General features: G+C 42.8%; 1 protein-coding gene across 2 annotated transcripts; it reads left to right on the top strand.

Annotated features, from left to right (window-relative positions):
* On the top strand, window positions 1-27,725 carry GPRIN2 (G protein regulated inducer of neurite outgrowth 2). 2 transcript variants are annotated; one of them, XM_081004997.1, is made up of 3 exons: window positions 1-326; window positions 8,549-8,715; window positions 24,543-27,725. In XM_081004997.1, the coding sequence occupies exon 3, from the start codon at window positions 24,557-24,559 to the stop codon at window positions 26,324-26,326; it is 1,770 nt and encodes a 589-aa protein (XP_080861123.1). In that variant the 5' UTR covers window positions 1-326; window positions 8,549-8,715; window positions 24,543-24,556; the 3' UTR covers window positions 26,327-27,725. The 2 variants fall into 2 exon arrangements, with proteins under 2 accessions (XP_080861123.1, XP_080861122.1); XM_081004996.1 differs by lacking the exon at window positions 8,549-8,715.
* The last annotated feature ends 159 nt before the right edge of the window (window positions 27,726-27,884 follow it).

Raw genomic sequence — 27,884 nt, forward strand, 5'->3', positions numbered from 1 at the left:
GGCAGGCACTCCCAAAGTGGCTCACCTGGAGATGTGAAGAGGGGGGAAACACACGCACAACACCTCGGGCTATTTATTATTATTATTTTATCCGCCCCCCCCTCCCGCGCGCCCTCTTCCCTTCTCGCTTCGAGGGCTGTTTTGCCGCCTTCCCTCAGCCTCATCCCCTGGTGGCCGTTCCCAAAGGGAGACTTCGAGCAAGAGATCGCGCGCCATTCCGGTCCTCTCTCTTCGCCTATCGAGCATCCTCATCCTTCGTGGGAATCCCCCAAGAGCTGGAGGCGTCTGCGGCCTGGATGTGAAACCTCCGTGACTTGGAGGGAAAGGTAAGGTCTGCGGAGGCCGGCGCTTGTTTCCCTCTGCCCTCTATCAAAGAGGGAGAAACCTCGTCGGAGAAACCTCTCTTCTTTTTTTACACACAAAGCGTGCGCGTGAAAAGGGGCTGTCGAGGTTTTCCCAGGGAAACCTAGCAGTGACTGCGTAGCCATGATGGGCTTCCTTTTCCCAGCGGTGGCGGGAAAAAAGAGCCCCTTGAGACGCCAGTAAGGAAACTCGCCGGATTCAACGCGGATTCATAAGTGTCTTTTCTCGACCCCCCTTTGCCAGATGTGTGCCAGCTTTTGCTTAACTATCCCTTTCGTCCCGTGGAGGATTTCCAAAGTTTGATTTGCGCGTTTCAGCTTGGCCCCCTCTAGTCCTCATCTTCGTCCCAGCTTAGGCCACTGTGGCGGGGGGGGGGTGTACTTTGCACATGCTCAGGGGCACCCACGTCTGCTTTTGAGGGTTCCAGAATTAAACACAGGTTGTGGGACTGAGTTAACACCCCTCTGGTGCTGGGCCATGTGGCCGGAGTCAAGTCTCTGCTGTGCTTGTGTTGTGTAGTGATTTTGTTTCCATTCTTTGATGTTTTAGGGATGCTCAGCTGGGGCGCTGGAGGTTATGTTCTATTTGTTTATTATTATTATTATTGATTGATTGACTTTATATACCACTCTGTACCCCGGGGTCTCAGGGTGGTTCACAGAATAAGATCAAGATATAAAACCACAAAATACATGATAAAAATAAAAATAACAACCCACTAGGCCCCCCACATACAAAAAACATGTTTTAAAAGGGCATAGGATGTTGAATTATTGCTGTTGAATGTGGTCTGTGAGAAATGGGAGGGAACAAGCACTCCCCTTTTTTGCTATGAGGTCGCAACCAATAACCTTTGAATTGCCCCAGAATTATAATCAAGAGATATGCTGTGCTAGGAGTGCCAACATGGCCCCACGATCATGGGTGCCCGGGGCTGTGGGTGCTGTGCAGCATGCATGGCCCTGGCACCGGAATTTGTGGGTGCCCGGCCCCTTGGGGAAATTTGTGGGTGCTCGGGCACCCAGGGCCTCAGGGACTTGGCACCTATGCACTGTGCAAATATTAGTGCTGTACATTTTGTTACGCCCCCTTCTGGAATAAAAATTGACACTTCCACATTGTTTCTTCCTTAGATGGAATTCACTAAAGTTTTGGTGCTTTTTTAAAACGGCAATCTGGAGATGGATCTCTGAGATCTTTGTATTGTTGACTTTAAATGAGACAGAGTTCTTCTGCTGGTGGGTAAATGTAGACTATGACGGCAGATACTATAGCTGGGAAAATGTATTGATTGTGCACTGGCAGGAGGTGTGCATTCAGTTACTGCCCTGTGTGTTTCTTTAACTAGCTTTTGCTTAATTGCTGGAACCAGGAAAAAAACAATATTGGGAGGGCTCAGAAACAGCAGCATGCATGATGCGTGAATATGTGTGAAATGCTTTTCCTTGTAAATACATGGGTCCAACAATGGGGGTTGGGGGTGTGAACTGGTTATCTGGGAGCAGGAGGAGAACCCTCTGGGTCCCAGCATTGGCTCCTCTGCTTTTAAGGGCAGTGTGGTTTGCAGAGATTTAGCAAGCAGAGCTTTCCCAGCATAGAAAACATATGGTGGGAGAGAGCATATCTGCTTAATCTGGCTGCAAGCACAGAGCTGGTAAAAATGTTGGCAACACTACATGCAGCTTGCTCTTGAATACACTGCATGCCCACACACTGGTTGCTCCAAAAGGTGCAATACCGCAAGATTTGGCAGTTTGTGTTGTGCTCACTGAACTAGAGAACTGCAGGAGAAAAGTCAAACACGTTTTCTTTAGGAAAATTGCACCTTTGAAATGTTAAATTATAGGAAAGAGTCATTGCTGAATGCAACAGGCTTGTGTGTTAGGAAAACATACAGGACAACTTTCCAAAAGATACCTGTATTAGTAACCAATGAATTTTTAAGTCAAATCTTACAGCTGTTTTGTGCCTAATAGGCACAAATAGGATCTGAATCTACACAGATTTTTTTTAAACGCTGTGAAAATGCCTTTTTAAAAAAACGTAAAGTATATATGGAATCTGCCATTAGCTTATCAGCTCCATCTAGTGTCACATTTGTATAATGCACTTAAAACACACTTAAAATGTTATCAGTTACAGATAGGTAGCTGTGTTGGTCTGCCATAGTCAAAATAAAAAAAATCCTTCCAGTAGCACCTTTAAGACCAACTAAGTTAGTTCTTGGTATGAGCTTTCGTGTGCAAGCACACTTCTTTCGTGTGCAAGCACACTTCACTTCTTCTTCTGTTTCAGTGTATCTGAAGAAGTGTGCTTGCACACGAAAGCTCATACCAAGAACTAACTTAGTTGGTCTTAAAGGTGCTACTGGAAGGATTTTTTTTATTTAAAATGTTATATTTGCAGCTGTATAACTGAGTCCATAATAAAGACGCCCAAACTGTACTTTAACAGATAGTTAAGGAGGCATCTTGGAAGTGAAAGCCATACATAAAAGTGGAAAGAAGGCTACCATTACAACAAAATTATATGCATATTTACTCAGCTTGCACTGATGGAACATACTTATAAATTATTGCATCCAGAACTGCAACATTAGTTGCCAGTATTCAAAATCCTGTAATAAGTCAAGACTGAAGCAATATCATGCTCTCCCCACCACAATTATCATTTTTTCATATTTTTTAAAAAATGCTACTTTTAATACGTATATTCTACACATTTTTTTTATTTCCAGGAAATAGAAATTATTTTTAAGAAGATGGTAGCAATTAGTATTCCACTGGGGATTAGAGAGGCCAGATGCAAAGAAAGACAGGACTCTCCATGCCACCTTTAATAGCAGAATTCCAGCAGATGCAGCTTAATGCTCAGAGGTGAGAAGAGCTGTGCTACCAAAATTTCTCCTCTCTGTACAACTATTAAAGGTACAGGAGGCTTCCTTTTTTGCATCCTAGTGAGGATTGTGGTGGTTATGTGGTTTCTAGATTAATCTGACAGCAGCTTGGAAGAAGTAACTTTTTTATTTTCCAATGCTTCCATTATAACTTTGCTGGAATATCATTCTGGCTAATATAAGATGATAGATAGATAGATAGATAGATAGATAGATAGATAGATGTTGTTGTTGTTGTTTAGTAATGTCCAACTCTTCGTGACCCCATGGACCAGAGCACGCCAGGCACTCCTGTCTTCCACTGCCTCCCACGGTTTGGTCAAACTCATGTTGGTAGCTTCAACTACTGTGCTGGACTAGTGCTAATTAATATGGGCACAGCTATTGTTTAAGTAGAATCGGTGCGTCTGGATACCAGCTAAAAGCTGATCTGTGCATGCAGCAGGATCAGGGATGAATCTACACACGGGGGGGGGAACGCTATAAATAAATCAGAAATTAAATTGTTATAACAAAATAAAAAAAGCTATGTAAAAATCACATCAAATTTTTTTTGCTCTCCACCGCCATCTGGTGTTGCATGTTTATAACACGTTCAAAATGTTGTTTGTTGACTAATGTAGCTGAGTCCCAGGTCATATAGTTTCCACCCACCTAGACTATACTATTGTGGTGGGAATATCTCTGTATATAGAAAGCTAGGGCACCAGGGAGAAGGCCAGCCTAGAACTATGCTCCATGATATGCTAGTTTTCTATGTTCAGGATGTTGGACGTTGGTGGTTCGTTTTTTGTGGGGAAGCACTCAAATATGCAATTGCTACCTGCACTTTGAATAGCACAGTCCATTCACCACGTGATTCTGCTGCATGTGAAAATCAAGTATCAACCCCCTTTTGCTAAAAAGTCACACTTCATCTGACAGTACCGGTGCTTGAAAAGTTAGTTTTAAACAGGAGAATGTTATAGTTCTAGTTCACCTTGTCCAAAAAGGAACACCTGTGACTCTTCACCAGCCTGACTCGTGTCTGCATCTTGGCCTCCCTCATTCCACTCTCCTGCTTCAGCTTCTGCCCCTGATTCTGGACTTCTCTCTGCCACAGACTCTCCCAGCTCACTAAGCCATGTTACCCCTTCAACTTCTGACACCTCCTCCTCCCAGTCTTCTCTCTCTTCTCCCTCTGACCTCTCATTGGTGCCCCACCACCAATCCCCAAGCTCTGGGCCTTCTTCTCTTGGGGGTTCCCCACTGGCCTACTCTCACCATTCCTACTTTTCATTCTAAGCACTGGACAATATCATCTGCATTCAAGTATAAGAGACTTGTACTTGAATACTTAATCAGGTTTCATAATTCAAGTTACACAAGCCCTGCTCCACACACCCCTCAAGTGCTTTTGCCCAAGTGGAGGATGGAGAGTTTAAGTGTGTAGAAACCACTGGTGCCTGCATAGCTGGTTAGTAGCCTGTTATGGAAGTAAAAGTAACAGTCGCCTCCACTGTTCCATCCACATTTGCCTCTGGCTGCCACACCCACCATTGGCATGTGGTGCCCAGAAAAGAAGCCCACAAGGAAACGTAGCCCACAGTCTGAAAAAGGTCGCCCACCTTTGCTCTAAACCATCTTCCTTAACCAATGCCAAAACTGGCATGTCACGTGGATATTGAAACCAGTGATCCACAGAGCTTAAACTCAGTTATCACATGCATTTCAGACAAGGGCATCTGTTAAACTTCATTTATTTGGTATAAATGATGGGGAAATGGGGAAGAGTTTAGGAAAAGTCAGGAAGCAGGGGTGGATATAGAACAGCATGAACGGTTCCCTCACACTGGGCACTGGGCACTGAGCTGAAGGGGGCACTGCGACCAGGATGTTGTGTGTGTGCTGAGCATAAGGCAATAGGCGGGGAGGGCATCGAATTTTATCCTCACACAGGGTGCCACTGAAATTTGAAAGAAGGCTGAGGTTGAACCAGTTCTCCAGTTGGAGGTCCTGTCTCACTTATTATTTTGAGAACAAAGGCTACACAATAAAATTGGATTGGTTTTATATAAGTTGAACACATGCTGCCCCCTTCCCTCAAAGAAACCTAAGAATTGTTTTTGGATTCTGACAAATATCCCTTAGAAGTACAATTTCCACAGGTTCGTTTGAAGAAGGGTTAATGATAAACCAGTTTTAAGTCTCCAGTGTAGATTTATTAGCCTTTCCATTAAGTCTCTGTCAGTTCCCTCCTCCTTAATAGATGGTACCTATTCTTGCCAATTCATGTTAGCACAGCAAAATGGCTGGGCAGTGCATGCCAAAACCCCTTTGTGCAGGTTGGGGTGTGGGTGTGTGTGGGTGTGTGTGTGTGTGTGTGTGGATTGGGCAGAGGGGTCCTCAGAGTTTCTACCTGCAAAGCAACGCCGGTGTCACTCTGCTGGCCTGGAGTTCCCAGTGGGACCACTACTGGCAGCAGCCCATAGAAAACCCCCAAACAGGTGCAGGAGGGGGTTGCAGCAGCCCAGAGTGCGCTGGATCCTGAGCTGGCCCCACTGGCATTGTGAGATGTCATTGGGCCTGATCTGGGTCTGGTCATTGCACCAACTCCATGCTCCACCCCACCCACTGGCACCCTCCACCCCAACCAGCATGATTGGCAGGGCTATGGACACAGTGGTGCCCTCCCTGCTCTCTGGCCAGGGTTTAGGCTGCAGCTTTAGCCTTGTTGTACAAAAGTATAGATTTAACACAAGTAGTAAAAAATCAGATATATCATATAACTTAATTCTACTTCACCAGTACTGGCACAGTTGTTAATCCAATTTAAGAATGTGAGAAGAGCCCTTTTGTACAGTTGTAGTCACAGCCCCTTTTCATTGTAGCTATGGAGCACCACTTCATATGCCTTGGACAGCAGCTGGTGTCAATTTAATTTACACTCAGCCTGTTCCTGTTCCACTTTTCTAATTGCACAAGGGATTAACTAGACAACTTCACAAAAAGATTACAGTTTGATGAAGAGGTCTTTCATGTGGCTGCAGGTGTTCCTCTTCAACAGCACGCTAGCAGGTCTCTCTTTTTTGAAACAACAACAACCCAAGTGCGTGCACATTCAGACTTTATTGATCTCAATGCTAAGCAACACCGAAGCTCTTCTTTATCTACAGTTTCCCTTCCTACCTAAACTCTTTTTCAATCGGCAATTTTAATGTTCACAAGCAGTAGTAGTGCCAGGTGAATAGATGTGGGGGAAATGACATTTCTCACTACCACAGCCACCACCTCTATCCAACCAATGCTACTCAGTGCTCCCTGCATAGCTGGCACTTTGATTTAATTCTTAGTTGTCTACAGCAAGCCAGGACCCACAGCTTCGCTTCTACCTCCCTGCATGATTACAAACAATGGATAGCAGAGTTTTTTTCATTATTGCTGTTAGGTCATGACGCTTAACATTCTATATTGGTGCAACTGACTTTCTGGAGGTATAGGCTGCTTGAAATATCTCTTAAGATCCCATGCCTGTGGTCCACTGCTGTGTCCCGTTCTTACAGGGCTAGTGAAAGTTGGCAGTGTTTTGTTTTGCTCTGATGCTAGAAGTTGGTTTTGCCAGCTGGCTTTTCCCTTTCCATTGAGGGAGCATCAGCAGTCAGTTATAGCCCTTAAACTTCATTTATTTCTTGTGCAGTGGACTTCCTTAGGGTGGCAAGGAGCAGGGTGGCGCTGTGGGTTAAACCACAGAGCCTAGGACTTGCCAATCAGAAGGTCAGCAGTTCAAGTCCCCATGATGAGGTGAGCTCCCGTTGCTCGGTCCCTGCTCATGCCAACCTAGCAGTTCGAAAGCATGTCAGAGTGCAAGTAGATAAATAGGTACCGCTCCGGCGGGAAGGTAAACGGCATTTCCGTGCGCTGCTCTGGTTCGCCAGAAGCGGCTTAGTCATGCTGGCCACATGACCCGGAAGCTGTCTGCGGACAAATGCAGGCTCCCTCGGCCTATAGAGCGAGATGAGCGTGCAACCCCAGAGTTGGTCACAACTGGACCTAATGATCAGGGGTCCCTTTACCTTTACCTTTATACCCCATTCAAAGGGCTTCTTGTTAGCAGACTTCCCCCTCACCTGCCACCACCAATTCTTTACTTCCTATAGCATCTACAATGTGTTTTACAGAGTAGCATAAACAGAAGGGAGGGGCACTGAGGTATCTGCAGTCTAATATTTCACAATGGGGTGACAAGGGTGGGGTGGGGATTTGAAAACATCAGGGCTAAGGGGAGCAATATGCCCAAATTCATTTGACTTGGAGTGAAATATTAGACCACAGTTAGATGGAGCATCATCCAGAGAAGCAGTTTGTCTCCTAGCTTGTGTTGACTTTTACAATTGTCATTGAAGTTGAGTTAGGCTGTCCAAAGCACAGTATGCTCCACAGGCAATGATTATTGCATGAGTATCCTGGCTGGATGTTTATACTGCTTACCCCAGGGTCCCTAACTTTTTGGAGCCCAGGGGACACATACACAAATCTAAGAAACTGACGTGGACACCAGAATATACCCATTTCACAGAAGAAAAGCTGGTGCTGCTCAGTCATAAAAAAGAGAAACCAAGCAAAACACAAGTATCTCAGACCAAAGGAAACATTAAAAAAACATCAGGCAACACCCAACAATGACACACACACCCTGCCAAAAAAAAACCCCCATGAAAAATAAAAAATATTGGGCAGGGGCCTTGGTGAGCACCAAGGTGTGTGTGTGAAGGCACTATGGTGCCCGTGGATGCCACGTTGGAGACACTAGGATCACTCAATTAGACCATACACACGGTCCTATGCAAGCCCCTCCCCCCTCCTTTAATCGCAACCATTTAGTACCAGTCATCTGCAGTTATGACCCTTCTTGAAAGAAATATGAATCGGTAGCGGCCAATCTGGTGAGATGGAGCCCATGCAGCCCTGATCTCACACTGCCTCCCTAGTGTGAATTGCCTGGTTAGTTTTCTGCTGCAGTTCTCAAGTTGGATCAAAGCTGGCTTGCAGTATCAAACGGCAGTATTTCACGAGAAACCACAGGCTATCTTCATTCTGGGTAATGTATGTACACAGATGCAAAAACCAGTGGTGGGAGCACATTGCAACCAGAGCAAATGGTAATTGGATGCAGACTTGTATAGGATTGCATTGTTTAAAAAAAGGAAAAGTATCCTTTAGATAGAGATCTAAAAATAAGCAAAACCCTGGCATCAACACCTTGAAGAGGGGATTAACTCAGTTAACTTTTGTTTCTTTCTCACTCTCAAGGCTTCCAAAAGAATAAATGACCACCTGTCAATATTTGTGTTCCAAAGCTTTCAGCATAATCTGTGAAGATTAATCCTATCAGAAGTTGCCTCAAGCTCAGCAAGTGCTGTATAAAAAGCTCCCTTTGCTCTCAGAATATTTAATCTTATGGCAACTGAGAATATAAGGTCAGTCAACCCTTCCCCACATCTTAAACTTATCTGTTCTTCTGAAATTACAGTATATTAAACTTGATCTAAATTTCCAGATTATTCAGCAAGAAGCCCAGGTAAAGTTTTGAAAGAACCACCAAGAAAACTTATTGGCCTAGTAATTACTAGGGTAGCTTTAGTCTTATTTTCTTTATTTATAGTATTTGTACCTCACTCTTCATCCAAAAAGGATCCCAGAGTGGGTTACATAAAATCAAAACAAAACATTTTGCCTTTCGAAAAAAATAAACCAATAATTGGCTCATAATACTCATCTTCAAAATATTGAGAATCTTACCACAAGTAAACAGCTTTTTTCCTTTTTCTTTTTTAGTACAGGTGCTAAATTTATGCAACAAAGTGTCTGAACATAAAAGAGGGCTATCACAGATTAAGGAGCCATTTACCGCATTAGATTCAATGGCACATTTACATCCGCCAGCAAATACTTCCTTTGGTTTCAAGGTTCTGAAAATTGAGGTGCACATTAAATTTGATGGCACATTAGACTTGAGTGAATACAGTATTTTTATTAGGTCATTCTGAATCCCCAAAGGGTCTGATAAATGAAAACTGAGGCTTGATATTTGTAAGCGTCTGCTCACTGTCTGTTCTTTAATTAACAACTTTCCCACAGCCTTCCCAGTCAACAAAGTGTAGATATCCTCTAACATGCACCAATAACTCCTCTAAAAGTAGAATTTGCCAAGCATGGTAGATTTGTGTTTATAAATGGGACTTTGCGCCCTCCACCCCTGGCTGTTCATCTTGTATTCCAACAAGAATGCTTGTTTAGGCTAGAAAAAATGGCTTGCATTCTCATTCTGAATGCTCCATTTCTCAGTTTGTGAGCAGAAAGAACGGTATATAAATTTAATAAATAAAATAAAATATGGTTGATTTGGGGATTTTTTTGGGGGGGGAGTGTTATTGGGTTGTTGTTGTTTATTTTGATCATATATATTGTGGTTTTATATTTTGATTTTGTTCTGTGAACTGCCCTGAGACCTCTGGGTATAAAAAGGTAAAGGGACCCTTGACCATTAGGTCCAGTCGCAGACGACTCTGGGGTTGCGGTGCTCAACTCGCTTTACTGGCCAAGGAAGCCGGTGTTTGTCTGCAGACAGCTTCCGGGTCATGTGGCCAGCATGACTAAGCCGCTTCTGGCAAACCAGAGCGGTGCACGGAAATGCAGTTTACCTTCCCGCCGGAGTGGTACCTATTTATCTACTTGCACTTTGACATGCTTTTGAACTGCTAGGCTGGCAGGAGCTGGGACCGAGCAATGGGAGCTCACCCCGTTGCGGGGATTCGAACCGCTAGCCTTCTGATCGGCAAGCCCTAGGCTCGGTGGTTTAGACCACAGCACCACCCGCATCCTCTGGTTATAGAGTGGTATATAAATTCAGTAAATAATAAATAAAATAATAAAATAAAGAGCTCTTCAGAGGATTTAAGTAATACGACATACATTTAAAAGGAGAGGAATCTCCATTAATCATGTCCATGATTTGGGAAACTGTTGGAATTCTAGTTCAAACCATAATGGCTGAAACCCTTTCGTGTTTTGTTATGTTTATTTACAATGACCCTCATTGCATAATTGACTTTTTCCAAAACTTCCTTCTCACTTTGCATAATATGGCAAGATTAGCTAATACATGTATTTTAACAGCTTCATGTGGTGTGATATAATACAGTCACATTATGCTTACAGAACTATAGCGTTGGAAGAGAATGCAGGCAATCTTTTACCCAACGTGGGGCTCAAACCCACAACCCTGAGATTAAGTCTCATGCTGTACCGAAGGAAACTCTTATATGCATGTTATACCCAGTTTACAGTCTCTTACACAGTATGATATGCAGGGACAAGAAGGAAGCATGTGTTAAATCAAATTGGTTAAATCAAACAGAGATGCCCAGGTGTAACAAAAACTTTAGGCCAAAGTCTCTCTTCCCTTTTTTCATGGAGTAGTTACTAGAGGTCTTGGTTAACAGTTTTGTTTAAGAAATCGAACACATAACCCATATTTTAACAATTATAGCAGAGCTTTTCAAACTTTTCATGTTGAGGACACACTTTTCAGACATGCATCATTTCACGACACAGTAATTCAGTTTTACTAGCAAACCGGGAGGGCTGCCCGCTCCCTTTGCAGCCTCGGGGGGAGCACAGGGAGCGTTCGTGCGACACACCTACACATTGCAGCCAAAACACTAACGTGTCACGACACACCGTTTGGAAAGTTCTGAATTACAGCCTTTATACCTGTCTAGTGTGATGGATGTGGCTGGGTTTTCAGAGGTGAAAGTCAGGTCAGGTTCATCAGTCACCTTTAACTGGTTTTTTTTTTTGGGGGGGGGGCAGAATCAGTGTGCTGTGTTATGAAAATTACGGGGCCAAGCCTGGGCCCTTGATGACCTGTCCGATAACCCAGCCCTGCCCAAAACGGCCTCAATATCTGTCAATGGGAAAAAATTAACCAAGTGCAAATGTTCTCAGCTGCTCTCCAGCCTTTCAGCAGCCCACCTGAATGGAGCTTGTGGACCACAATTTGGGAACCTCCAGTTTAAAGCTTGTTTTTCTGTTTTAAAAAAACAAGTCTGCAAGCTCTGAAATAGAATATGGGCAAATATTCTTGCTGACCTACATTTAAACACACATTGCCTTTGGTTTATTTGCTCGAACAAGATTATTTCAAGTGCAGCTAGAAGTAAGAGGAAGGTCAGTCTAAGCATTAAATAAAACCTAGCGCAGTGATTTGATTAGTAGCAATTTACCATCTGGAAGGAAGGACATTTTAAAGGCAGCTGCATTTGGAGACAAAATTGCAGGTCATTTTTGTTTTTCATTTTTAAATTAGAGAAACTATATTACCTGTCAGGAAAACAAAACACTTGAGTAATCCTTTCGGTTACGTGTACGAAATCCTCAGGATTAGCCACCCCACCTGACACATCAGGAGCAGGGAAGGAGAAAAGATGGCTGAGTCCCATATGCTGATATGCAGCTGGCAATGGCTGATGAAACAAAACAAAAACTCAAATAGTTTTTTGTGCGTGTCGTGTCGCCCAAATCTCATTATGAACACGGAAGGATGAAATTATTGTATTAGTTTGTGGCAGGAGCAGGAGGGGAATTTATCTTTGATTTTAGTCAGAGATCACCCCTCCCCACCCTCCAGCCTTGTCTTAATGCGCTGTATAAACATAACATTCCAAGAAAGATATTGGGAATGCTTTGCAAACACGAATTAAACCTTGGGGTGGATGGGTGGGAAATCTTATCCCCTTATTGTGATTAAGTAAACAGAATGACAATTAGATTAAGGAGCCTTCAAAGTCGTACACAGGTGGCTCTCAACTTATCCTGGGGTTACCTTCCGGAGACGGCACCCGGAGCCAAAATTGTGTACAGTCAAAGTGCATTGGGTTCAGTGGCAGCCCGGACACTGAGACCCAGCGCCGAGGGCCTTCTGGCAGTTCCCTCATTGCGAGAAGTGAGGTTACAGGGAACCAGACAGAGGGCCTTCTCAGTAGTGGAATGCCCTCCCATCAGATGTCAAGGAAATAAGCAGCTATCCTATTTTTAAAAGACACCTGAAAGCAGCCCTGTTTAGGGAAGTTTTTAATATTTAATGCTTTATTGTTTTTAACACTTGATTGGGAGCCACCCAGAGTGGCTGGGAAAACTCAGCCAGATGGGAGGGGTATAAATAATAATTTATTATTATTATTATTATTATTATTATTATTATTATTATTTAGGATTGCCAAAGTTTCTTCCTCCAGGTACCTTCCCCCCTTTCCAATTTCTTTTGCCAAGTGCAAATAGCTGAATGTGCGCAAGTTAAATGTGTGATAGGAATTTTATGGTTTTAGATATATGGCAACATTCATAACCACACGTACATGGATCAGCACAGGAAGGCCAACCTGGAACCATTTTGATTCCTAAACTGAGCAAATGTTTCTCTGCATGGTAAAGATGGAAAAGCCTCCCCATTGTCTCTTTCCTCACAGTTCCTGTCTCAAGGATATGTCTGTTTGAATAAGGTGTGAGCCTGTGACCTGGCCCAGGAAATAAGTATTTTACCACTACAAAAGAATGGCCAGGCTCCCCAGGCAATCCAATCAAGTAACTTGCCAGACAGGAGATAAACTGTGACAGGAGAAAAACAACATTTAAATTTCTGTGATGTAGGTGGGATGTATCTGAGGGGTGGTCTTAGGTTACACCCCTTCTGTGATGTATGCATAATGTTTCTGGGGGTGGTCTTGATCTAGAGGATGGGAATTTCAAAAGTCTTTATAAGCCCTTGCACAGCATTTTTGTGGGTCCTCTTCCTCTCCTGCGTGTGAGGGGAGCACCCTGTTGCAACAGATTAATAAAGATCAAGCTTACTAGCTGCTTTGCTTCTCAATATTCTCTGGTTGGCCTCTGTTATTTTCTCCTACCAATAGGGAACCTATGTAAGGACTCTATATGGGCTCTTGGATACCCCATAAGGGAAAAGGGCATATTTTTATTTACAACAGATGCCCACAAGGTGCAAGTTACCTGTAGTGAAGTACTGATCAGTTTTAAAATAGACTAAATTCCTGTTTTATTATTCAGATTTTTGTGGGGAAGGAGGCATGTTTCATAATTTTTAAATTGAGGGCTTGAAATGATATTGTTGATGGTTTATGCCTTCTCAGTAGTTTGTCCATACTGTAAATATGCTGCATAGAAGTCTGGACAAGCTATTAAATTACAAGGCCTAGCCTGGTAGGTAATTGGCTTTTGACAGCAGTGGGGTGTGACTTACCCCCTATTCCCTGCACGTACAATTTGTGACCTGCAGAAACTGAACGGAATCACCACCCAATGGACTTCATGGCTCTTCTCTCCCTCCCCACCCCCTTTGTAGTTTCTAGAAAGTTTTTAAAACTCCATACATGTCGAGCAGACTTTTCTTATTTTCAGGTCCAGAGCACAAGAAATACTTGCCCCCCCCCCGATACTTGTGTTGGAAGAGATGGTTTGCTACTGCCATGTATTATTTAGGTAGTGGTGAAACTGATCTTTTGCATAATCGAGAGATTTCGGTGTAGTTCACAAATTGTGGATTCTTTTGCACACTTATTTCTTCACAAGCAATGCTTCCCAGAAGTTGCCGGTTGTAATCAGGGTGTCTGTAATGAGCTTACGAACAGATAAGAACCTAGATACAGCAGCCTTCTACGAGAGTCAATCTTATAAGTAAATTAAAATCACACTGCCCTTCTTGGTGTAAAACGAGGCATGTGGTTGCCTTGGTGTTAAAAGTAGAGCTCCTTGCCCTCTATTATTTCTGCACAGGCTTCTGTCTCATGGACACTGCTGTTATAAAGTCAGTAACGGTTACCAGGAGGAGGTCTCAGTAGTCTCCTTAGATGTGGCAGGCAAATAGGTTCCTGTGAATCCTCTGTGGATGCTGAAAATGGTACTACAGTGGTACCTAGGGTTAAGTACTTAATTTGTTCCGGAGGTCCGTTCTTAACCTGAAACTGTTCTTAACCTGAAGCACCACTTTAGCTAATGGGGCCTCCTGCTGCTGCCACGCCGCCGGAGCACAATTTCTGTTCTCATCCTGAAGCAAAGTTCTTAACCTGAAGCACTATTTCTGGGTTAGTGGAGTCTGTAACCTGAAGCGTATGTAACCCGAGGTACCACTGTCCTGGTTTCTTGACTTCTACCAGGCTTTGCCTACCATTTTGTTTACCTGAGTTTCCCACACTTTTTCGGTTCATATGGAATGGGGAAATTTTATTTCCAATTGGTTGAAATTTGGAGGGCTTCCCAGCATTTAAAGCCACAATCTTCTACCAGTTGCTTGGGGCAGCTAGGTGATACTCACTCCCAAACCCCACAGGAGAACTTGAGCTAATGGGATCATTTTGTTGGATGGAGCCCAGAAGCTTTGGCATAGAGTTTGGTGGGAAACCAGATTTCAGACTTCCGGAGGCGGCGCGAAACGGCAATGGCGGTCCTCTTCAGCTGCTGAAGAGGGGCTCCGCGGAAAAGGGTCGTGCGCTGCGGCACAGCGACGACCCACTTAGAAAAACCACGGGTAGAGTGAGCCCGTGGCCGTGGGATTCGGCGGGCACCAGGAGCGACCTCCGAAACGAAGAAGGGACCCCGTAAGGAGCCCCGGAACGTGGAGGGGGTAGCGGTGCTGTGAATCCATCGCTCTTTCCGCGGAAGTGAAGCCGCGCGGCTGCTGCTGATGAGCGCTGACCTTTCTTCTTTCAACATTTGATTCTGAAACTACTTACTCGTGAGTAAGAAATCTGAGACTCTATTTGAACTCAAATTTGTAAATTTTGGCTGAAAGCGGGAGACGCTAAAAAGGAAGTCAGTCTTCCGTCTTTGTTTAAAGTATCAAGCAAAGTTTTTTTTAAAACTGAAGCTTGGAAAGGAGCTTAAAAGAAGTTGGAATATACCCTGCAAATTCGGACTTGATTGGATAAAAGTAAAAGAAAAGTTAAAACTATATTATAAGTGGACAGAGACTGTGATTTTTCTCTCTACTTTTTGTGGATTACAAAGTTACGAACTCAGCTCTCGGGCTGCCTGGATACAAAGTAACATCAGACAGCGGTAACTGTGTATGAGGCATTAAAGTTACATTGGGCTACTTTGTAAATTACAAGAAAGGAACTGTGGTGTGCACCTTTGTAAAGAACTTTTATTTCTGCAGCTTAAAGTGAACCCAGAGGGCTCTCTCCCTTGTTTTGGTTTTTATTCAATTTTTATTTGGGAACTTAATGGTGGAAAATTTCTATCCTTATCCCTAATTTTTTGGGGAGCTCCCCCTGCTGGATTGTGGAACTATTTGTCTCTGAGAACTGCTGCCTGCCTTGGAATTTTTTTTTTGTGTTTGGATGTTTACTTTCTAGATTGCTTTTCCCATGGGATTTACAATTTGACCTTGAAACTTGGACAGCTGTGGAATGAGTGGTGCAGCAAAAACAAGGGCTGCTAAGAAAGCAAAACAAACTGAACTGTTGCAATCAACTCTGCCAGTGCAGGTACGTAGGTCATCTGTTCCAATTGTGACAGGTCTACAAGAAGGCCAATCTAGACAGCCAGCTTTTGGGGATATGGCTGCAGGAGGGCTAGACCCTGTTTCTAAAGAAATATTGGACCAGCTGGCGGCATTAAACAAGAAAGCAGATGAACAAGCGACCAAATTTGACCAGGTGACAGCTACAATAAATAGATTGACAGACCAAGTTGCCCAAAACACACAGGCAATAGGAAATTTTGAAAAAAGCATAACAGAAAATCGAAAATTAGCTGAGGAAGCAAGTACAAAAGCAGACCTTAATAAAAAAAGGATAGAGGAACTTAGTGGGGAAGTAAGACCACTGAGTAGACAGGTTACTGAACAGCAAGCGTATCTGTCGATGGCAGAATTGAAAAATAGGGAAAGCAATCTTAGGCTTAGAAATATCCCAGAACTAGAAAAAGAAGACTTGATTGGCTATTTGACAGCAGAAATATCTAAGTTCTGGGGTTTGGCAGAAGAGAAGGATTTTAAAATTGTCACCGCTTTTAGATTGGGAAGAGTGGTCAAAAAGGACAAACCAAGAGATTGCTTGATCATTTTGAGATATAAGCAAGAAAAAGAGAACATACTCGGCCTACATTTTAAAAATCCATTGGTGATACAGGGAAAGACAGCAGAAATCTTTAGAGATATACCAAAACAGTTGTTGGATTTAAGAACTACATATAAAGACCTGGCAAGCTTGCTGAGAAACAACTCAATCCGATACAGGTGGGAATTCCCTCAAGGACTATCTTTTAGTGTGAAAGGGAAGAAGGTAAAAATTAGAACAGCAGAAGAGCAAGAAAAGTTCCTAAACGACTACGGGGAGGACCTTCGGAAAGGAACAATAGGTACTTGGCCACCCCCCACGCCTGGTGCAAAACCAGATCCACCTCTGGATATAGACGACAAGGGAGACAACCCCACTGGTTGACAAATTGAGCCAGGATGTCTTTGCAGCTTTTTAGTTGGAATATTAATGGCGCAAATTCCCCCGAGAAAAGGAAGAGAATTTTTCATATATTGAGGAAAGAACAATTAGACGTCATTTGCCTTCAAGAAACTCATGTAACTAGGCTCCATAGAAGAGTATTAACTAACAAGAGACTAGGCCAAGAATTTACATCATTAGATAAAGTCAAAAAAAGAGGAGTGGTGATATATGCAAAGGAGAGCCTAGTACCAAAATTTGTGTTTAAAGATGAACAAGGAAGAATTTTGGCGATTGAAATACAATCACAAGGAGAAAAATTTCTGATAGTAGGAATTTATGCACCAAACGAGGGGAAATCGGAATTTTATAAGAAGCTGCATGAGATAATGCTGGAATATATTGACTATACTAACATCATTTTGATGGGAGATATGAATGGGGTTGTCTCCACGCATATGGATAAGTCACAAAATCAAAATTTGACTAAAGTTGGCAGACTACCTAAGACTTTTTTTGAACTTACAGACAATATGGACTTGATTGATATTTGGAGGACAAAAAACCCTCTAGGTAAAGAGGGAACATTCTTTTCTGAAGCCCACCTATCTTGGACAAGAATCGACCAAATCTGGATATCTAGAGGACTGGCTCCTAAGACTAAAAAAATAGAGATCTGCCCTAAAACTTGCTCCGACCATAATGCTTTGAAAATAGATTTAAGACTTACACCAGCTGGATCCTTCAGATGGAGAATGAATGACTCTCTGTTTAGAGATCAGGAGATTGTGAAGAAGGCCCAAAAAACGATGAAAGATTATTTTGAAATAAATTTGAACACTTCGGTGGAAAAGAAAACAATCTGGGACGCGAGTAAAGCTGTTATGAGAGGGTTCCTGATACAACAGAATACCATAAAGAAAAAACTCTGGAATGGTAAAAAGGACAAGATTTTGGAGAAGATAAGAGACGGAGAGAAAAAGTTGAGACTTAATCCAAAATCAAAAGAGGTTTTAAGAGAAATAAAGTTCCATCAAGCACAATATGTGAAATTGACAAATCAAGAAATTGAATGGAAAATTAAACAGATGAAACAAAGATCATTTGAGTCTGCTAATAAATGTGGGAAGCTGCTGGCATGGCAGCTGAAAAAGAGACAAAAATTGAACTTTGTTACCAATCTAGAGGTTGAAGGAGAATGTATTCAGAAACCAGAAGAAATTAGAAAGTGTTTCCAGAGATACTTTAAAAAATTGTTCACCCAAGGACCCCAAGTGGAGATGGAGATAAATAAATTTTTAAAAAGTCATGGCCTGCAAAAACTTACACAAGATAAACAAACAGCCCTGAATTACAAAATATCACAACAGGAAATTGAAAGTGCCATTCAGAACATGCAGTTGGGCAAATCCCCAGGCCCAGATGGACTTACCTCCAAATATTATAAGACATTGAAGGAATATTTGGTTCAACCATTAATGGAGGTATGTAACCAAATTATGGAAGGGAAGGGGGCACCAGAATCGTGGAAAGAGGCATTCATCACCTTGATACCAAAATTGGAATCTGAAAAGACTCAACTTAAGAATTACCGTCCCATCTCACTCCTAAACGTGGATTACAAAATTTTTGCTGATATCTTGGCAAATAGACTGAAAAAAGTTTTAAAAGAAGTAATTCATAAAGACCAAGCAGGCTTTCTCCCCGGCAGGCATTTGTCTGACAACACCAGGAATATTGTTGATGTTTTGGAGTTACTGCAGACAAATTTGAATACGAAAGCAGCTTTGATTTTTATAGATGCGGAGAAGGCCTTTGATAATATATCTTGGAAGTTTATGAAGAAAAATTTGGAAGGGATGGGAGTGGGAAGGGCGTTCCAAAATGGTATTGAAGCAATCTATTCAGAGCAAAAAGCTAAATTGATAGTAAATAATGTGGTGACAGAGGAGTTTAAAATTGAAAAAGGAACACGACAGGGGTGCCCCTTATCACCCTTGCTATTTATTTCTGTCCTGGAGGTGCTGCTTAACTTGATCAGGAAGGATCAGCAGGTGGAAGGAATACAGGTCGGAGGAAAACAATATAAACTGAAGGCTTTTGCAGACGATTTGGTTTTGACATTACAGGAGCCAGAATCTAGCACAAAAAGAGCTTTAGAACTAATTTCTGAGTTTGGTCGGGTGGCGGGATTTAGGTTAAACAAACAAAAAACTAAGGTCTTGGTAAAAAATTTGACACCTTCAGAAATAGATGGGTTTCAAAAGGAAACAGAATTAAATGTGGTTAAAAAAGTGAAATACCTGGGGGTTAACTTGACCGGGAAAAATTTGAATCTATTTAAAGATAATTATGTAAAATGTTGGACCGAAATCAAAAAGGACCTAGAAATTTGGTCAAGATTGAAACTTTCCTTGTTGGGAAGAATTGCTGCCGTTAAGATGAATGTATTGCCAAGAATGCTGTTTCTGTTTCAGGCCCTGCAGATCGTGGACAGAGTGGAGTGTTTTGGAAAGTGGCAGAGGGACATTATGAAGTTTGTCTGGCAGGGCAAAAAGCCCAGAATAAAATTTAAAATATTAACAGATGCAAAGGAAAGAGGGGGATTTGCCCTGCCGGACTTAAGGTTGTATTATGAAGCTGCATCCTTCTGCTGGATGAAAGATTGGTTTTTGCTAGAAAACACTGATGTCCTAGATCTGGAAGGGTTTAACAATGCTTTTGGATGGCATGCATATTTGTGGTACGACAAGGTGAAGTCTCACAAGATGTTTAAAAACCATATTGTCAGAAAATCTTTGTTCATTGTCTGGACTAAATACAAGGACTTAATTGAAAATAAAACTCCGAGGTGGTTATCACCGATGGAGGCTAAGGCCACAAAAATACTTAATATGGGGGGTGGATGGGCAAAATATTGTGAAATAATAGAAAGAGAAGGTGACACTTGGAGGTTGCAGTTTTGAAAAATTGAAAGGAAAGGTGCGAGACTGGTTGCATTATGCCCAAATTTTAGAGATATTTAAAAAAGACAAAAAAATCGGCTTCCAGGTGGAAAAATCAGAATTAGAGTTGGAATTACCTGAACCTAAGACGAAAGTGCTTTCAAGAATGTATAACGTGTTGCTTAAATGGAATACTCAAGATGAGATGGTTAAATCAGCCATGATTAAATGGGCACAAGACATTGGATACAACATTATGTTTGAAGACTGGGAAAGGTTATGGACCACCGGTATGAAATTTACGGCATGTAGTGCCTTAAAAGAAAACATTATGAAAATGATATACAGGTGGTACATGACCCCAGTCGAACTCGCAAAGATATACCATTTGTCAGACAATAAATGTTGGAAATGTAAAGAGGCTGAAGGAACATTTTTTCACCTCTGGTGGACATGTCTGAAAGTGAAGGCTTTTTGGGAAATGATTTATAACGAGTTGAAAAAGGTATTTAGGTATACCTTTAATAAGAAACCAGAAGCCTTCCTCCTGGGCATTGTGGGCCAGAGAGTGTTAAAGAAAGATAGAACTTTCTTTTTATATGCAACTACAGCAGCAAGAATTCTTATAGCTAAATATTGGAAGGCACAGGAGCTACCCACACTGGAAGAGTGGCACACGCAACTGATGGACTACATGGAATTAGCCGAAATGACGGGCAGAATCCGAGACCTGGGAGAAGAGGCAGTAGAAGAGGATTGGAAAAAATTTAAGGACTATCTACAAAAACATTATAAGCTATATGAAAGTTGAGAATTTGCTAAGTTTTGAGGAAACACGCTTCAGTATTGAGAATTGAAAATGATTGAAATTAAGTCATAACGGTGAAAAGTTTTAATTTAGAATATATAAACAGATGAAAGTACAAAAACATACGAAACAAGGTGTTAATTTGCTGTATAATATTCTTTTATTGTAAAGAATGCAGGGATGGAAGATTTGGGGAAGTCCAGTTGAATATGAAAAAAGATGTGGAAAAGTGAATTTTCTTTTTTCTAACTTTTTCTTTTTTTGTAAAACTGCTTTTGTTGTGTAAATTGATGATGGATTTTGACTTTGGAAAATAAGCAATAAAAAATATTATTAAAAAAAAAAAAAAAGGAAACCAGATTTCAGAGCTCAAGTGTTTCTGCTTGTGGGTGTCAGGGGTGCTTCTCAGCAAAAGCAATGCACATGGCAGATAGTTAACGATTTATTGTCAAAGATAAGACTTGCAGTCGCTTCTGCTGCTTTGGATATCTACACACACCAATCCCCATCTCAATCCCGATTTTCCTGGGACATCCCGGAATTACAGAAGCCATCCCAGCTTCTGATTTGATCCCATAATGTCCCATTTCCCCCCTCCGGCGCTGCCGCCACTGAGCTTGAGGAGGAGGATGAGCCAGCGCTTGCAGTGGTGCTGTGCTCTCACACGAGTGTGGCGCCAAAAGACATTCTCATCCGAGGAATGTTGGAGGGTATGTAGCCTAATGGCTAGGCAGCTATTCCCAGGTCCATGCTCTACGGAGCAGTTGCAGCAACTGGGGACCACTCCCCCTCCTCTGGTTTATATACCTTCCCTCAATGGGCTGCACGCATGTAGCTGGAAACTAAGCCTACATGGAAGCTGCCTCTGCTCTTCCCCCTTCAGTTCTCTCCTGGCTCTGGGAGGCAGTGGTGCAGGAGAGGGTGAGGAAGCACCCAGCCCTTCACTTGTGTGCCTGTCTCTTCTTCCTCCAGCCCTGACATGTCCCATGCTTCTGATTCTTACCTCTTGGCTGGTATAGAATCCCCACAAACCATTGCCCCCCTCTAGTGAGTCAGACTCCGGCCCCCTTTCCCCCCCATGGCACACTTGTCAGTGTTCTCCTGCCAGTGGGGCTCCCAAGACCAAAAGAAACTCATGCTTAGAGAAAAATAGCTTTAGAGAAGCCATTTGTGGGGTGGGAATAGTAAACCCTCCTACCTTTCCAGAATAAAGCAACAACACTTGCAGTAAGTTACTTGAACTTGGGACGAGGGGGAACTCTTGAGACCTGCCAAGCTCTGTCCTAAATATCTGTACCAGCCTCTGACCTCTTGCCTATTTTACTTCTGTGGTGCCATGCAATATACAGAGGGAAGTACTATCCTATAGAGATGGCCATGGAGATTCTGCACTAAGGCCAGTCTATCTGCTTGGGAGGTAAGACTAAGGAACGTAGAGAACAAAGTAACCCTCCCTTTGTGCAACCAGCTCTCCAATGTCTGTAGCCTGTTGGCCTGACTTTTCACGTATTCAAAAAGCAACGACTTTGCAGTTTGATCAATCTGCTGTTCTTACAGGCTGAACCTCAAAAGATTAGCAGTGTGTTGTTGTTTTTTATGTGCATCTCTCAAATGCTTTGTGGGTTGTTTGTACTTATTGTTGTACATACACTCTGTTTCAAAAATAAAACAGGCTGTTAATTTTTTAAAAATCACATATGAATTCAAATATGTACAGGTGTGGCGTATTCAGGTCTTGTTTGAATGCAGGAAAAGTGGATTAACAGCTGAAAAACGCTCAGATGTGGGCAAGCCCAAAGCCTTCTCTACCAAAGCCAGCTTCTAAGCTGGGTGTGAAATGCATCAGGATGGATGAACTGTCCTGGTGAATAGGATAGGGAACCAGGGAAGAGGGCCTTATTTGCATATGTGGACCTGAGTGGAAACTATCTACAGTTTCCCCCTGCTGGCCCAGGGTGAGAACTTCAGTACATAACAAGGGCCTTCTCGGCAGTGGCGCCCTCCCTGTGGAATGCTCTCCCACCAGATGTCAAGGGGATAAATAACTCTACAACTTTTAGAAGGCATCTGAAGGCATCCCTGTATGGGAAGTTTTGAATGTTTGATGTTTTATTGTGTTTTTGTATGTGTTGGAAGCCGCACAGAGTGGCTGGGGCAACCCAGCCAGACTGGCAGCATATTATTATTATTATTATTATTATTATTATTATTATTATTTAGCATGGAGGGGCATGCTGAGTAGAGGAGAAGCTGAAGCAAGGAAGGCAGGTTGGGAGGAAGAGAAGGCAAGGAGAAGATGGGTGTCTATTACCCCTTCTGGCATCACCACCCAACACTTTGGCCTATCTATGAAATTTCCTAAGCCTTTACACAACAGGGGCGAAGAATAGATGGTGGCCTTTCAGGTGTTGCTGGTCTACAGTTCTCCCTATCCCACTCTATTGGCCATGCTGGAATGAAGTTGATACTGGAGTTGGAGTTGAACACCTGGAAGCCAGACCAGCAGGTTCCAATCCCTGCTATACACTTTATAAAGTATACAGCAAATTTATTTCTTAAAAATAAAAATGGGTTTTTTGTTGGTTTCTGCTGTCTGGATATTGTTTTTGTTCCAGTGTGTTTAATCTTTTTTGTCAAGATGGAAAACTTGGCTCTTTATCTGAAGTGTCAGTCAAATACAACTTTTAGTTTAATACTTTAAAGATGAACTTTCCCAGTGCTTACTCTTGAATAAAAGATTAGCACTGGTGCATTGCTAGGCTTTCCTAAGCTCTTTGTTGACAGCAACACGTGCTCTAAAAAATCTCCTCCCAATTCTCCATAATTTAATTAAATCCTTATGTATTTCATCTGCCTACTTTCCATTTTCCAAATTGCTATTCAGACCCTGCAGGTTATTCAGAGTTCCTTTAAAAAAAATAACATTTTTTTTAAAAAAAGATTGTCCAGGGATTTCAGTAATTTGCCACCAGATCAACATCAGCAATCAAAACAGAAAATCTAATAATAATTCAGATTCTATATTTACTAGTACATTAAATAGGTCACTGCTTTAATCATAACTCATAGAGGAGACACACACGCACACATGCATTTGTTGGTTTCAAGCAAAGCAGTTCAGTGCAATTAGCAAACGCATTTCAGATCCGCTTCTGAAGCTAAGCCAAAAATAGTGGATGTTAATTCCATTTCTATCCTAATCCTTCTTCTGCTTGTCTAATGTTTTGGTACTCATAAGTCATAACATGTCCACTTCAAATTGCATGTTTCCTGTTTGCTGTGCCCAAATACAGATTTGTTGCAGATTTCCAAACATAAGTACCATATTAAGAGTGAATTCAATGTTAATATTATTTTTTTTGCTTGGAAACTGGTTTCATAACACTGCGATTGGTTGTGAACCTGTCAGCCGTGGAACTAAATGTAGTCTCCACACAGGCGTGCACACACACACACACACACACACACACACGTTTAATCTTACTCCTAAGTGAATATTCTCCTATCATGTTGCCTCCATGGCAGGAAAGTTCCACCTTAATAAATTTAAGGGATTATATCCTACCTTTTGACTTAGAAAGCTGTCAGGGTGGCTTTCAGACTAATTTGTAACCATCAAAAAAGCAGCTGAAAACAAACAACAAAATTAAAAACAGCTGAACACTAAAATATAATTAAAAACCTGAAAAAAACAGGTGGGTTTTTGCTGGCATCTAAAAAGAAAAGTCTCTTGGAAAATAGAAGCTTTTGACTCGTTAAAATGCCAGATAAGTAGCAGGGATTACGACATATGTGAGCTGTAGTATGGTTGCGTATACACTATACATTACATTTTCCACCCCTCCCACAAAATCCTAGGAATAGTAGTTTGCCCCTCTCATAGCATCCTCAATAAACTACAATTCCCAGGACTATTTGGACGGGGGATGTGAGTATATGCACGGCCTTGGGTGTGACTTTATTTTAGAACCTGCGCAAAGCTGTTTTAACACATGAACTGCTTTTAATTGTCTCTTTTCCCCCCTTTCTTGCCCTAGAACTCTCCTGTGCCATGGAAACAAACAGCCACCAACTCCGCCCTCATCAGGAAACCTTGAACTCTGTTTGCCACAGCACTCTGAACCTGAACTATCACCCTCTCTCAAAGAGCTCCACAAATCTGGCCGGCGTTGGGCAAGTGGGTTCTGAGGAGGGACACAACAGCAGGCAGGAGCTGCGAAAGAGCCTCAGCAGCTCTGCCTGCCAAGCCCAGGCGAGGGAGAATGACCTGGGAAGCACACCTAGCTCTGCATGGTCTTCAACCCGCTCGGAAATTGCATCCACTCTCCGAACTGTGAGCAGCCTGTCTCCAAGCGACAGCGTGCAGAGCACCACCAAAAGCACAAACCACTTCCTGGGTGTTGAGCAACCCCCAGCGACTGCGGGGGGGTTTGGCCCTAGGACACACACCAAGAGCAGTACCGCTGAGGATGGGTCCGCAACCTGTGATGCAAATCCGCAGCAGGTGAGCACGATGGAAGCACTGGGAGCTGCTGTCCAGAGAAGCCTTTCTGACCTAACGTGCAGCTGTAAGCAGCAGAGCTCCACTCCCCACATGGAGACAAGTGCCACATACTCTGCCATGCGCTCCAGCAGCAGTTACGGGGCTGCGGCCGGCAGCGTAGCATTCCCAAGACCGAGATATGGATCAGACACATGTGAAAATGCCCCCAGTTTTCAAAGTCACATGAGCCGGGCCCCAAGTTTGCCTAGAGACCAAGATGTGCCCACTAGCGTCTTTGACAATGGTGCTGTATCGCAAAACGTGAACGTTTTTGCGGACCCTGGAGCGTATCACTCAGCTGTTCTTGGGCCGCATATGCCTGGAGACCACTTCTCAAACAGGGCTATGTACGCCCAGGGTGGAATTGTGTATAGCAACTTTGCAGCTGGCATGTACCCACCTGGCATGGTGGCCATCCATAATAGTACTGCTCTTCCTTACGGCATGAGGCCGGAGTCTTCAATGAAGATGGAGGGCACCGTCCCGGCCTACTGCCATTCCTTGCCCATCCCTTCCCTTCAGTTCATCCCACGGTTGGTCTGCTCAGTTAGTGAATCGGGGAAAGGACAAGTGACCCCCGGGTATTGCCAGTCCTTGCCGGCTGCTGAAACGGCAACGCTTCCAAAGCTCGTGTCGTCCGTGAGTGAGTCGGGTCTGGATGCAAAGCGCATCCTGCGCTGCTGCAGTGTGCGTGGGGAGCACATGATGCACATGCAGCCTTGCGTGCAACCGAGCAGGGCCCAAGAGGAAATGAAGACGACGTACATGGTGTTGAATAGCTGCCAGGACGGCGTCAACGCTGTCCTGAAGACCAAGGACACAGGGACGATGACCTCCATGAATGACCTCACCCGGGGACTGCAGCCCCTTCTAGAGTGCAGAGATGCAGAGGTACAAACCATCCCAACGAAGGAATGTAAATCTGCAGCAACGAGCCCCTCGGTCGCAGCAGAAGGCCACCCTCACGTGTTCCCAGAGGTTAATCTGGAGCCCGAGGCAGAGGGTGAGAAGTCTCCGGTGCGGGAGGTGAGGTGGGACGATGAAGGCATGACATGGGAAGTGTATGGTGCGGCTGTAGACCCCGAGGTCCTTGGCTTGGCCATCCAGAAGCACCTTGAAATTCAGATAGAACAGTTTCAAACTGAACCGGAAGAGATCTCTAGGAAAAGTACTGAGGAGCTGCCGGCTAAACAGGAAAAGAAAACCTCTTTCAGAACAATGATGCATTGCCTAAGAAATCCAGGCTGCTGTGCCCGTTCCAGCACAGCAGTGGAATAAACTTTCCTAGCAGACTGCAAGACCGTTGTTGTTTTTTAATAGTTGCAAATAAACACGGGTACACAATATGGAGTCCCTTTGGAATCAAACTGGAAACTGTGAGCTGGTCTAAAATAGAACTCTGCAAAGCAGAGGCTCCAGGGACAGTTTTAAGTACATATATCCCTGATCTACATGTTACTCAGAATGAAGTACAGTAGTAGAATTTTGGACTGTTTCGCTTCAGATTACAGGTGGGGTTGGGCTCTTGTTTTTGAATGCTCTTCCACATGAATAAACCCTAACAACATGCATTGAACTAGCGCATGAGAGAGAGAACTGTGTTAAATCTTCCTCCCTGCTGTGCTAGTTTGCTACACTTAAAGAGTGTTTTTGAGGATGTGTGTATTGTTTTTAGGGGGAAAGCACTCAGTTTAATCAGTTGTCTTGAAGCTATGGACTCATGTCTTCCTGACCCCTTCCTTGCTGCATAGGTTAAATATGCTTTAAGTGAAATAAACAAATAAAATACTATTATTCCTCAACCTGTAGCCTAAAGTGCTACAGAATTATATAAATTGTTAAAATATATTATTCTCTTCCTCTACCCTCAGCTTGAAGTGGTCCAGAATTGTACCACCTTATTTTGAGTAATGTGTAGATCTATTAAAAGAAGAAGAAAGCCCAAATACCTGCATTTTATATATGGTATTGCTTTATCCAGGTGATCTAGCTCTGAATAATACTTCAAGCAAATACTGTGTTTTTCTGAACGACAGCTTGAAGCACATCATTGTATTTCCCTGTACATGTATGAATTGTAAGAACCTTTTAAAAACCATGTATAGAGAGAAAATACTGACTTAGTGTTAATCTTTGGTCCCTGCATTTGTCTTACTGCAACATTGTGCAGGTAGTTTTAAATACTAGAATTCCATTTTATACTTTTTACACAGATGGCATGTAGTAATTTATGAAAGCACATAATTGCGTACACTCCTTGTTACTAGATAGCTTATTGAATTACAATGCTGTGTACAATAAAACCTGTGACTTCAGTGCAATTAGTCTTTCCTCTAGACCGGATGCATTGCAGATCATTGCACAGCTCTTTGCAGAACATCACATCCAGTTTCTTCAGCCATGAGGAATTGCATCCTAAATACACAGGGGAGTCGGTGCTTACACTGTTACCAAGGCACAACTGTACCAGTGTTCCCAGAGAAGAGTCACAAATGCCTGGTTTACTATGAATTTTAATCTCAGGTTAACCTGTCATTATGCGACACGGCTACTTTTGTTTTCCTGGCATTAAATGTAATTGTCCTCTTGAGCTGATGTCCACCAGACTGAAACAGGTGGCAGTTGATGAGGAAAGCCAGCAAGGCAATGAGCTCAGTGTCTGCTAATTGGGAAAAGTAAATAAAACAGATGTTTCCTTATTTTGCATATTGCAGGTCATTTGGTTATTAATTGTGTTGCTCTTGCGTGTACAGCAGAGTTTCTCCAGGGGTGTTCCTGCTGCTTTTTGAAAAGCATTAAAGCATAAAGGATTTTCAAGGGGGGATTTAGGAAGTCA

The sequence above is a fragment of the Podarcis pityusensis genome (genome assembly GCF_964106645.2).
Source record: "Podarcis pityusensis genome assembly, chromosome: 5".
In the NCBI taxonomy this organism is placed as follows: domain Eukaryota; kingdom Metazoa; phylum Chordata; class Lepidosauria; order Squamata; family Lacertidae; genus Podarcis; species Podarcis pityusensis.